At 46.0% G+C, this 11,392-nt stretch overlaps 1 protein-coding gene and 1 pseudogene across 2 annotated transcripts; one reads left to right on the forward strand and one right to left on the reverse strand.

Moving 5' to 3' along the window:
- Nucleotides 1-6: 6 nt before the first annotated feature.
- On the forward strand, nucleotides 7-7,401 carry LOC119344171 (DNA topoisomerase 2-like). Of its 2 annotated transcripts, XM_037614748.1 has the most exons (21): nucleotides 7-673; nucleotides 1,303-1,592; nucleotides 1,686-1,752; nucleotides 1,835-2,105; nucleotides 2,191-2,390; nucleotides 2,471-2,680; nucleotides 2,765-2,878; nucleotides 3,209-3,316; nucleotides 3,454-3,621; nucleotides 3,701-3,886; nucleotides 3,967-4,122; nucleotides 4,211-4,344; nucleotides 4,440-4,608; nucleotides 4,712-4,975; nucleotides 5,052-5,238; nucleotides 5,327-5,376; nucleotides 5,450-5,863; nucleotides 5,970-6,092; nucleotides 6,171-6,257; nucleotides 6,346-6,445; nucleotides 6,536-7,401. In XM_037614748.1, exons 1-21 carry the CDS (start codon nucleotides 77-79, stop codon nucleotides 7,117-7,119), a joined length of 4,479 nt encoding a protein of 1,492 aa, XP_037470645.1. In that variant the 5' UTR covers nucleotides 7-76; the 3' UTR covers nucleotides 7,120-7,401. The 2 variants fall into 2 exon arrangements, with proteins under 2 accessions (XP_037470645.1, XP_037470638.1); XM_037614741.1 differs by having other exon boundaries at nucleotides 5,970-6,257.
- A 606-nt stretch (nucleotides 7,402-8,007) lies between these two features.
- On the reverse strand, nucleotides 8,008-11,169 carry LOC119344191 (annotated as a pseudogene).
- Nucleotides 11,170-11,392: the final 223 nt, after the last annotated feature.

The raw sequence follows: 11,392 nt of genomic DNA on the forward strand, positions 1-11,392 counted from the left end.
CCAACCCCGCAAGCCCCCACACCCAAACCCCAGCCGCTAGCCAGCGCGCACACCACCTCAGTGTGCGCCCGCCGCCATGGCGCCCGCCGCGAAGAAGCCCCCGCTCAAGTCCAGCTCCGCGCACAACTCAACCGCGGGGGATGCCGCCGCCGCTGCCGCCGCTGCCGCCGCAGCCGGGGGGAAGACCATCGAGGAGATGTACCAGAAGAAGACGCAGCTGGAGCACATCCTGCTGCGCCCGGACACCTACGTCGGCTCCGTCCAGAAGCACACGCAGCCGCTCTGGGTCTACGAGGGCGGCGCCATGGTGCAGCGGCCCGTCGCCTACGTCCCCGGCCTCTACAAGATCTTCGACGAGATCCTCGTCAACGCCGCTGACAACAAGCAGCGCGACCCCTCCATGGACTCCCTCAAGGTCGACATCGACGTCGACGGCTGCTGCATCTCCATCTACAACAACGGGGACGGCGTGCCCGTCGAGATCCACCAGGAGGAGGGCATCTACGTGCCCGAGCTCATCTTCGGCCACCTCCTCACCAGCAGCAACTACGACGACAACGAGCGCAAGACCACCGGCGGGAGGAACGGCTACGGCGCCAAGCTCGCCAACATCTTCTCCACGGAGTTCGTCATCGAGACCGCCGATGGGCACCGGCAGAAGAGGTACAGGCAGGTAAGAAAAATCATGGACCCCCTGACCGTTTTACTGCTTCTATTCTGGTTTTCGGGTCGGTGTTTGGGGCTGGATTAGTTAGATCTGGCGAATCGATGTGCCATGTGACTCTAACGAGGTGCGGCTGGTTGTGACCACACTAGAGCTGAGAATCTGGTGGTATTGGAGCGCGAGACCGTTGTTCTTATGTGTGTTGTTTAGTTGGGCAAACGGCTGGAAATTCTGCAGGGTTGGTTCAAAGTTTCTCGTCTGTAGAACCTGCTTGCATTAGTTTTTCTTAACAGTTTTGCTAAAGCACATCTAGATGTGCCATAAGTATTGCACATCTAAGTCCTATGTCATTGATCTTAATTATTACTAATCCAAGTCTCATTTCCTTTGATAGTTTATAGCATTGCTCAGTATGGTTTACCATGAATATGCACATCAGTTTAAAACTACTACGAAGACATATAGGTAATTTAAACTGACTACTAGGGTTGTGGTCTGTACACTCACTATTAACTGCAGGATTGGTACACCCAGTAGTTGTATATTAACTAATGTCTCCTCAAAGTTCTTTAGGCACAGCCACCCTAATTACCAAGCGCATCATACATTGTGACATTCCTCCTTGAATGCATGTGCAGGTTTTCTCTGATAACATGGGGAAGAAGACGGAGCCCGAGATTAAGAAGTGCAAGCAGTCAGAGAACTGGACCAAAGTTACCTTCAAGCCTGACCTTGCAAAGTTCAACATGACCGAGCTCGAAGCTGATGTCGTGGCACTCATGATGAAGCGAGTAGTTGATATGGCCGGCACCCTTGGCAAAACGGTGAAGGTTGAGTTGAATGGCGAGAAGGTGGCAGTAAAAGGCTTCTCAGATTATGTGCAACTGTATATCGACTCTGCTTCCAAAGAAGGCATCGAGTTACCAAGGTTTGAGAAAGTTTTTTTCTTACTAGTTTGAGCATCTCCATGGAAATCTCTGACACGCACTCTTTCTGATGCTCAAATTTACCTTCCTTTCAGAATTTACCAAAAGGTAAATGATCGTTGGGAGGTGTGTGTGAGTCTAAGTGAAGGCCAGTTCCAGCAGGTAAGTGTGGGCTAGTGTCATGTGAAGCTCCTCTGTAGTGTGTTGTTACAGTTATACCTCAGACATTCTGTTTGGATTGCAGGTCAGTTTTGTAAACGGTATTGCGACCATAAGAGGTGGAACTCACGTTGATTACGTCGCAAACCAAATTGCCAGCCATGTGATGGGCGTTGTGAACAAGAAGAACAAGCAGGCTAACATGAAGTTGCATACAGTGAAGGGCTACCTATGGGTATTTGTTAATGCGCTCATTGACAACCCTGCATTTGATTCACAGACCAAAGAGACCTTGACGACTCGTCAAGCAAGCTTTGGTTCCACATGCGAGCTCTCTGAAGAGTTCCTTAAGAAGGGTATGTGATGAGTTAACTTTGCTATCCTTGATTTGTCTATTGTGGATGCACCACTAATGATAATGTTCACTTCTTACAATTGCAGTCTCTAGCTCGGGTGTTGTTAGCAATCTCCTTTCTTGGGCCGAGTTCAAACTAAATAAGGAACTAAAGAAGACTGATGGAACCAAGAAGACAAGTATTGTTGGCATCCCTAAGCTGGAGGATGCAAATGACGCTGGTGGGAAGAACTCCGACAAGTGCACCTTGATCCTTACTGAAGGAGATTCAGCAAAGGCTCTAGCTGTGAGTAACACGAACCTATTAAATGCCATTGCATACAGTTTCACTGTCATACTGAAGAGTTCAGCCTGTTTTCTCTGCAGATGGCTGGTATAGGTGTAGTGGGAAGGGACCACTATGGCGTGTTTCCTCTCAGGGGTAAATTATTAAATGTGAGAGAAGCAAGCCATAAGCAGCTAATGGAGAATGCAGAGATCCAGAATATAAAGAAAATTTTAGGTCTGCAGCATGATAAGAAGTATGATAGTACAAAGGGCTTGAGATACGGCCACCTCATGATAATGACAGACCAGGTTTGCCTGACAACGTCTCCAATTTATCTCAATTAGTCAAAGTGAAGTTGTTTCTTGGCTTAGATTGAACTGATGAAATTTCAGGACCATGATGGTTCCCACATCAAAGGGTTGCTGATCAATTTCATTCACAAAGAGTGGCCATCTCTCCTTAAAGTTCCTTCTTTCTTGGTTGAGTTCATCACTCCAATTATTAAGGTAGGCAATTCTTTTGGTTGTTGTCAAATGTATTTGTGTGTGTTAAGATACACATTAATACATATTAAATCCTACTCCCTCCGTTCCTAAATATTTGTCTTTCTAGAGATTTCAACAAGTGACTACATACGGAGCAAAATGAGTGAATCTACACTCTAAAATATGTTTATATACATCCGTATGCGGTAGTCCATTTGAAATCTCTAAAAAGACAAATATTTAGGAACGGAGGGAGTAATATTTATCATTCAGTTTTTTATATCTCTCCCTGCCGATCAAATTGGTATTGTCGCTCCAGTAAAAAAATAATGCTTTTGTTAATTTGTCCAGGCAACCAAGGGCAAAGCTGTCAAGTCATTTTACTCTATGCCAGACTATGAAGCATGGAAAGAGAGCTTAGCTGGAAATGCAAGTTCGTGGACTATAAAGTACTACAAGGTGCGCCTTTTGCCCCTTATTCAGTTCTTGCATGGTTTTGCCAAAGTTGGTGTTTCCTCCCTTATTTTTACTGGAAGGGGCTATAACAAAGATGGCTGTAGTTGTTTTTGGTCTTGATAGAATTTTGACTGGTACAGGGGCTGGGAACCAGCACAGCTCAAGAAGGTCGGGATTACTTTGAAGATATTACCCATCATAAGAAGGATTTTGTCTGGGCTGATGACAAAGAAGATGGTGAGGCTATTGAGTTAGCATTCAGCAAGAAAAAGATTGCTGAGAGGAAGGACTGGCTGACCAACTATCAGGTTTAATATTTGCATCATTTCCCAGTTTGAAACAAGTCCCTTATTCTGTATCAATAGTAACACACAAACCATATTGCAGCCTGGAACTTGCCTTGACCAACGGGAGAAACGGATCAAGTACAGTGATTTTATCAACAAAGAGCTGATACTCTTCTCGATGGCAGACCTTGAACGGTCAATACCTTCAATGGTCGACGGCTTTAAACCAGGACAGAGGAAGATTTTGTTTTGCTCGTTCAAGAAGAATTTGGTTAAAGAATCAAAGGTTCGCCAAAGAGCTTTTGAATTTGTGTATTTGGAATCATCATGTATATTCCTTAATTTGTTACCTTTTGTGGGCTACAGGTGGCACAGTTTATTGGTTATGTGTCAGAACACTCAGCATACCACCATGGTGAGCAGAGTCTAGCAAGCACAATTATAGGAATGGCTCAGGATTTTGTTGGCAGCAATAATATCAATCTTTTGGAGCCCCGTGGCCAGTTTGGTACCAGAAATGCGGTGGGTTAGCTTTTGCTAAAGCCAAGTACCATATGACTCTGTTTGTAACGGGTTCTCATGCTTCTTTGCTTGTTTACATTCATTTCAGGGGGGGAAAGATGCTGCTAGTGCTAGGTACATCTTCACCAGATTACAGCCTGTCACCCGCTTAATTTTTCCAAAGGATGATGATGTTCTTCTGAACTATTTGAATGAAGATGGGCAGTCAATTGAACCCAGTTGGTAATATATATTATCTCTTTGAACATTCATCCTACCAATTATGATTGCAATTCAATTTATTTTTGTGTACCTAAAATATGCCACGTTATGTTCAGGTATATGCCAATCATTCCCATGGTTTTGGTCAATGGAAGTGAAGGCATTGGCACTGGATGGAGCACCTATGTCCCAAACTACAATCCAAGAGACATTATTGCTAATCTGAAAAGGTTGCTAAACAACGAGACTATCGTACCAATGGTTCCTTGGTACAGGGGGTTCAAGGTCAGTGCGATGCTTTTACTAGCATATTTCTGCTACATTGACAGTTTGACTGCTTTAATGCAACAAATGATTTTGATGCAAATTTTTGTTCATCACCTGACAGGGCTCTTTGAAGGAGACAAGCTCAAAGGCAACTGGTGTGACATATACCATCACTGGTGTTATAGAGGAAGTTGCTGACACCAGGCTTAAAATTACTGAGCTTCCTGTCCGCCGCTGGACTACAGATTACAAAGAGTTTCTTGAATCCATGTGTCCTATTCCTATTAAGGAAAAGGAAAAGAGCAAGGACAAGAACAAGGAGAAGAAGAAGGAAAAGGACAAGGAAAAGGAAAAGGAAAAGAGCAAGGAACCACCATTGTTAGAGGTAGTTAATAGTACAAATAGTTCATTCTCTTGGGGTTTCAGATGTTTTGACTTTCTTTAACTGAATCAATTTACAGGAAATAAGGTCGCAGTGTGATCATGCGGATGTAGATTTTGAGCTTATCCTGACGGAGCAAAACATGAATATGGCCAAGCAAGAAGGCCTTGAGAAGAAATTCAAGCTGACAACCACAATAGGAACAACAAACATGCACTTGTTTGACTCGAATGGTAAAATCCGAAAATATGACACCCCAGAGGACGGTGAGTATCTCTAACAACACGGACCTGTATTATAGTTACAAGTCCTTTTTCGTGCGGTTTTGTCACTGATATTATGTTAACTTTACAGTACTTAAAGAGTTCTTTGATTTGAGGCTCGACTTCTATGTCAGACGAAAGGTACATGTTGACCTTTTCCTTTGGCTGTTCATTTGCAAACTACTGTACTAACTAACTACCATATGCTGTGCAGAAAGTAATGTTGGAAAACATGGGGATTGAGTTGCTGAAGTATAAGAACAAAGTTAGGTTTATTCTTGCTGTTATTTCTGGGGACATCATAGTCAATAACAGGAAGAGGGCAGAGCTATTCCAGGAGCTGAAGCAGAAGAAATATGATCCTTTCCCAAAGAAAAAACCCACGGCCGAGCCAGTTGCTGTAGGATCTACAGAAGTAGATGAAGAAAATGATGATGGTCCTGCTGAAGCTGCAGCAAGTGATTATGAGTATCTTCTTGCAATGTCTATTGGTACCTTGACTATGGAGAAGGTGAAGGAACTCATCGCGCAGCAGGATAAGGTAGAAGAAGATCTGAATATCCTGAGTAATACAGAGCCAAATACTCTTTGGCTGAGAGACCTTGATGCTCTTGAGAAGGAACTGGATGTAAGCAGTGTTTCTCTCTATTGTTATGTGTTTTTTTTTCTCTTGAGCAGGTTTTGCTCGACGTCATGTGTTTCACTGCTCTTCTCACTCATTGACTTCGATACAGGTGCTTGATGCAAAACTTGAGGCTGAACAGAATGACAGATCACGTAAGCGTGCCAAAAACGCAAAGGAATCTAATGCAGCACCCAAGAGACAGCCTAAGAAGGCCGCGGCCAAGTCTCAGAAGGTACAGAGTAACACAAGTGATACATTTCTTGAGTTGCAGTACTTGTCCTTTACTGATAAAACAACCAAAATTTTCAAGGCAAATTTGGCTGGGAGCGACGACGAAGATTTTGAACCACCGAAACCGAAACCTGCAGCGCAAAAGAAGAAACCACCACCCAAGAAGGTTGGTTCTTCGATCAAGCCTTGTCTCACTCTGCTTGGCATAGTTTATTTGCTGCTTTATAACAAGCCTCAATGTAACAATTTCATAGGCAAGTGCACCGGTGAAAGATGAAGAGGACGACGAAGTGGCTCACCTCAAAGACCGTCTGGCCGCTTATAATCTTGACGACTCCTCTCCAGAACCTAGTGGTAATGGCCACTGACATAATGTTGCGTTTGTGAACATAAGATATCCATGTTTTAGATGTTTATAAGCTGATGGCGTAACCACTTGTGCAGCCATGGAAACAGAAGAACAGCAGAAGGCAAAGAAAGGGAGGAACGGACCAAGCAAAAGGGGCGCAGCAAAGAAGGCCATGTCATCCTTAGCCGAGCCCTCTGACGAAGACATGGCAGAGCCCCGCCATGAGAGCGAGGGTGGGGGGTCTTCCATGGAAGTTGAGAAGAAGACCAAGGGAAGAAAGCCTGCCGCCGAGAAGCCGAAAGCTACCACCATCAGGAAGAGGGCGCCGGCTCAGAGCAAAGGGATGAAGCAGAAAGTGATGGAGGAAATACTCAAGCCTACTGATGACAGCAACCTCAGCGCGCCTTCTCCTGAGAAGAAGGTGCGGAGGATCAGGTCCTCCCCCTTCAACAAGAAGAGCGGCTCGCTTCTGCAGAGGGCGGCGGGCGCTTCAACGGGGGCAGAGGATGCCGAGGCTCCTCCCTCCGGCAGCTCTGCCGAGCCAGTTGCACCGAGAAGGACAGTAAGGGAGAGGAAGGTGGCGATAGTCTACGCCGATTCCGGGAGCGACGACGTTGAGGAGTCTGAGGATGAAGATGCGTCGGAGCCGAGCGAATCTGACTACTCCGATGAGGACTAGAGTGCTGGACTCCTTGGCTCAGCTGCCCAAACAGTGTGTGGAATTGGAGTGCAGTGTGACTGGTTTCTAAGACATTTGGTTAGCTGATCTGATGTGTTGGTGCATTTCTTGTGCGTCTTATGTTTATGTTAGATGTGTGTACTGAGGTCACAAGAAGGTTTGGAAGCTATGTGTTGTTTGCTTACAGTTTCTCCATGGCTTCTGTTCCTACTTAGTCTGTGAGCTTGTATCGTTGTTCAGTCTATCAATACTGAGAGTTTATTATATCTGTCTTATTCTACAGTCAATTTTTTTCATTATTCAGTTTATTTTTATTCAGTTGTGAGCTTGCATTGCGATGGCCTTATTCTCAGTATTTCCACACATATCATTCAGTTTCATTCAGTCTAGTACCTCAGTTTTTTAGCTCCTCATTTTCCAGTTTTTACATTTTAGTCTTCATGACCGGTAAACAAACATGAAAATCATGGAAAGTCTTTCTTCAGTAACCCCCCCTGCCCTTTTGGTTGTTGTTGTCTGTCTGTCTTCAATTTCTCTTCTTCAGTTCTAAGCCAACTGCTCGACAGATAGCTATTTCTACAGTAGTACACGGACTCGATCACTCGCAACAGAAGAGACACCGGCACAATGATCAGCGGGGCGTGGAAGTGCAGCTCCAGCGTTGTCGTATTGTAGGGGAGACCAAGGTCCCGGGGCCGTCCATCTTCTTGCTCTTGGTGTCCAGGAAACGCGTCAAAGTCAGCAGTTGGGGCGTCAAGCTGCAGGCAGCACACAGACGCTCGAGCTGCAGGATCACCGGGTAGTAGTGCGCTGGACCGAAGCGAGCCTCAGCATTCAGCCATTCTCCGGTAGCATGGGCGCCCTCAGAAGCTGGAGTCTCCGTCATGGATTCCTTGAAGCAAACCCCATAGCAATCCAAAAACCACAGGAACGGCATTTTCCAAGACAAGGAAAACATTGCGTGACATTTTTTTTTTCAGAAAATGGAAATGCCGCAGAGTCTTCTAGGTTTCATGTAGCCAACTCAAGCATTTAAGCAAACAGTAACAGAAGTACACCTTATATGCTAAACAGAAATACAGTTCGCTCGCTCGACATGATCAGGGCGAATTCGATTCGAGAACCACTGGTCAAACATGGTAGCTCGCACGATTCACACTTAAACTGCATAACAGATAAGAAACCAACTTATGAACCTGAAGTGCAAATTCTCTAGCCACATTATCATGATGAACTGAACGAGGGCAACCGCAACTGATCACGATTGACTTGCACCACTTCACGCTTAAAACTCCTCAACAGAGACAAAATACAACCTGGTATTAGTAGCTTGGAAGAAGCCAACGGCAGCAGACTAGAGATGACGGGTTTGCCCATTTTGCAATTCATCACCATTGAGCCGCACATCAGAGATCAGTGGGTCTTCGCTAGCGCTAACAATATGCCACGATCTGAAAAAAAAATACCAAGCAGAAAACCCGTAACCAACTGTCCATCTTAGAATTTATAATTTGATGTGCGGCTGTATGTATAACTAGTTCCAAGGGTTACAGGACTGCATTTGACATGTGAGCTTCAGCTAAACCAGAAAGTAATTTAATGCATCTTAACGAAAAATCTGAAGCAAGGTAAAGTGATAATGCAATATCAACAAGGTTGAATAAATATTTAGCAATCTCTATTTGAACCTAGCATGCACTTCATGCTTCACCAACTATTTGACCAATCAACAGCAGTAGCAAAACAGAGACATTTTATTCCAGGGGTAATGTTGCATCTAATAGCACAGAAGAATAACCGGACCTGAGTCCACAATTGAAAAGTGGCTACAGAAACAAGAGGTGACTTATTTTAGGACAGGACATCCCAACATCAGTTTCCAAGTTTTAGTAAAAGTGAAAAACATCCGAGTTCCGCGCCTGTTAGAATCTATTTACAAATGCTAAACGCTTTGTGGTGAAAGTAAGTTCCTTGTCCACCAATTGTTTTTCCAAGAAGTCTGGTACTGCTACTTGACATATCCTTTAAAGACAAGATCAACATTGAAGTCATACTAAAATTTCATGAAAGGGAGACGACATAGATTACAATAATTTCTGTTCCAAGTAGCTGAGCCAAGAATTAGGCAAACAGTAGCAGAAATATGCCTCACATATTAATCTGAAATACAACCTTTTGACATTATGATCAGGACGAATTCAACAAGACAACATCAATTAATTGTAAGGACTTGCACAATTTGTAAGTAAACTGCTGAACAGAGAATAAACGACTTCACACTTCATAATAGCAGCTCTGAAAGAAACCAGCAGCACACTTTGATCAGTTAATCTGTATTAGCGATAACAATGTGCCATGATCTAAAATATATCATGTACAAAACTCATAACAAACTCCAAGTCAGCATTTTACTTTGGTGAGCTATATGCTAGTACCAATTCCAATGGTTACAACTTACAACACTGGGTTTGAGATGTGACCTTCAGCTATGCCACAAAATAAGAGATGGTTATTTATAAGAAAGTCTGACGGAAGGTAACAGGATAGTACGAGACCAACATGTTTGTGTACATATTCCGCAATTCGACCAATGCATGGTCATGGTCCTTCACATGTCAAATCTCATATCATACATTACATTATGTTCTCCAGCGTCATATATTAAGTTTTCTCTATCACAGAGAATTGTGCTTGGCAAGATTCATATGTGAATATATATATATAACAAACATATATTACTTTCACTACGACTAATTGTTCACAACCAAGTAAATAAGCAAACATACAGAAGCCGTAACAAAAATGCAAGACAATAGACAAGAAGCAAGGTCTAGAACCAATACCTGGAGTGTAGAAGCTCATGTAGGGTAGGACGCTAAAGTACTGTGCGGGCTCATCAACCTTCCTGACTCGCCCTGACTTGAGCTCTAGAGTGAATAAGCCAGCATCTGTGTTTATGAAGATGACACCCACACCCTCTGCGGAACCAACCACAAATGGTTGGTAATCTGGATCCACGACGGGCACAATTGTCTCCAGCTCGATGTTCCTGCATTTTACCCATTGCAGCTGCTTCTGAATTCACCTTCCTTGACCACAGATAAAGACTAGAACTCTCAGTGCAGGCAAACCCCAGCGAACTGTCCTCCATCACCATGAGAGCAATTGGGCTCCTAGTGTGTGGCGGCGGGTCGATCATGGATAAGCAGTTGTTTGGCAAGTTGTACTTGACGATTTTGTGAGCAGAGCGAAGTGTGAAGTAGACCTCATCTCCAATGACAGCTACTCGCCGGGGCATGACATAGGGCAGGTGGTAGAGGTTTTCTGCAATGTCATCTCGGATGTGCTGGGAATAGCATTCGCAACCATCGTCAAGAGATACTGGCGCACTCCACGCACCTGTCACCGACGAGTACACGCTCGCCTTAACCTGGCGGTCGTCGTCGTCGGTGGCCAGGAAGGCGACGCGGAAGGGGCCGCCTTGGCAGTCGAGATGTTGGCAGCCATCGGCGGCGCAGAAGACCGCGGCAGTGCAGATGAGCCAGACGATGCCCGGCGCGGGGAGGACGTGCCGGTCGCCCATGACCGGGTCCGAGACGACGAAAACCAGGCCCTCGTCCTGCACCATGTGGATGAGCACGCGGCCGTGGCGGCAGTCGAGGGGAACGGGGTGCTTGCCCTGGCCGTCGGAGCCCGGGTAGGGGAAGTCTGGCATCGACGTGGTGGAGGTGAAGCGGGGCGCGGGCCTTTGTTGGAGGACTTGGAACTGTTGGAGGAGGCCGAGGAGGGGAGGGGCTCCGTGGAAGGCGCGGTAGCGGCGGCGGAAGGAGGGGTCGCAGACGACGCGGAGCCACGACTTGCAGACGAGGGCGGCGCGGAAGTGGTGCTCGGGCTCGTCGGGAGGAAGGAGGAGGAGGACCTCGCCGACGAGCTCGTCCATCAGCTCCGGCGGTGGGGCCATGGTGCGGTCGGCGGAATGGGTGGGGGGCGCCGCCGGGTCGGTGGGTCGGGGAGGAGGTGAAGAAGCGAGTGAGACGGCCCGTTCTACTTGGTTCGGCTCGACCAGGGTCTGTGCCGCGTGTGGCCTCGCTCAATAGAAAATCATGAAACCTCCTAGTGTGCGGGGACCTCCAAATCTCCAATACAAAATCACTAGGATCCTGATAACTGTCACACGTGTGGCATGGACAGGAACTCGTCCGCGCGCCTCGTGTGGCATGGACAACAACCAGCCCGCACGACCACGTCCGCGCGCGCAAAGGCACAGCCCGCA

The sequence above is a fragment of the Triticum dicoccoides genome, chromosome 1B (genome assembly GCF_002162155.2).
Source record: "Triticum dicoccoides isolate Atlit2015 ecotype Zavitan chromosome 1B, WEW_v2.0, whole genome shotgun sequence".
Classification (NCBI taxonomy): Eukaryota; Viridiplantae; Streptophyta; class Magnoliopsida; order Poales; family Poaceae; genus Triticum; species Triticum dicoccoides.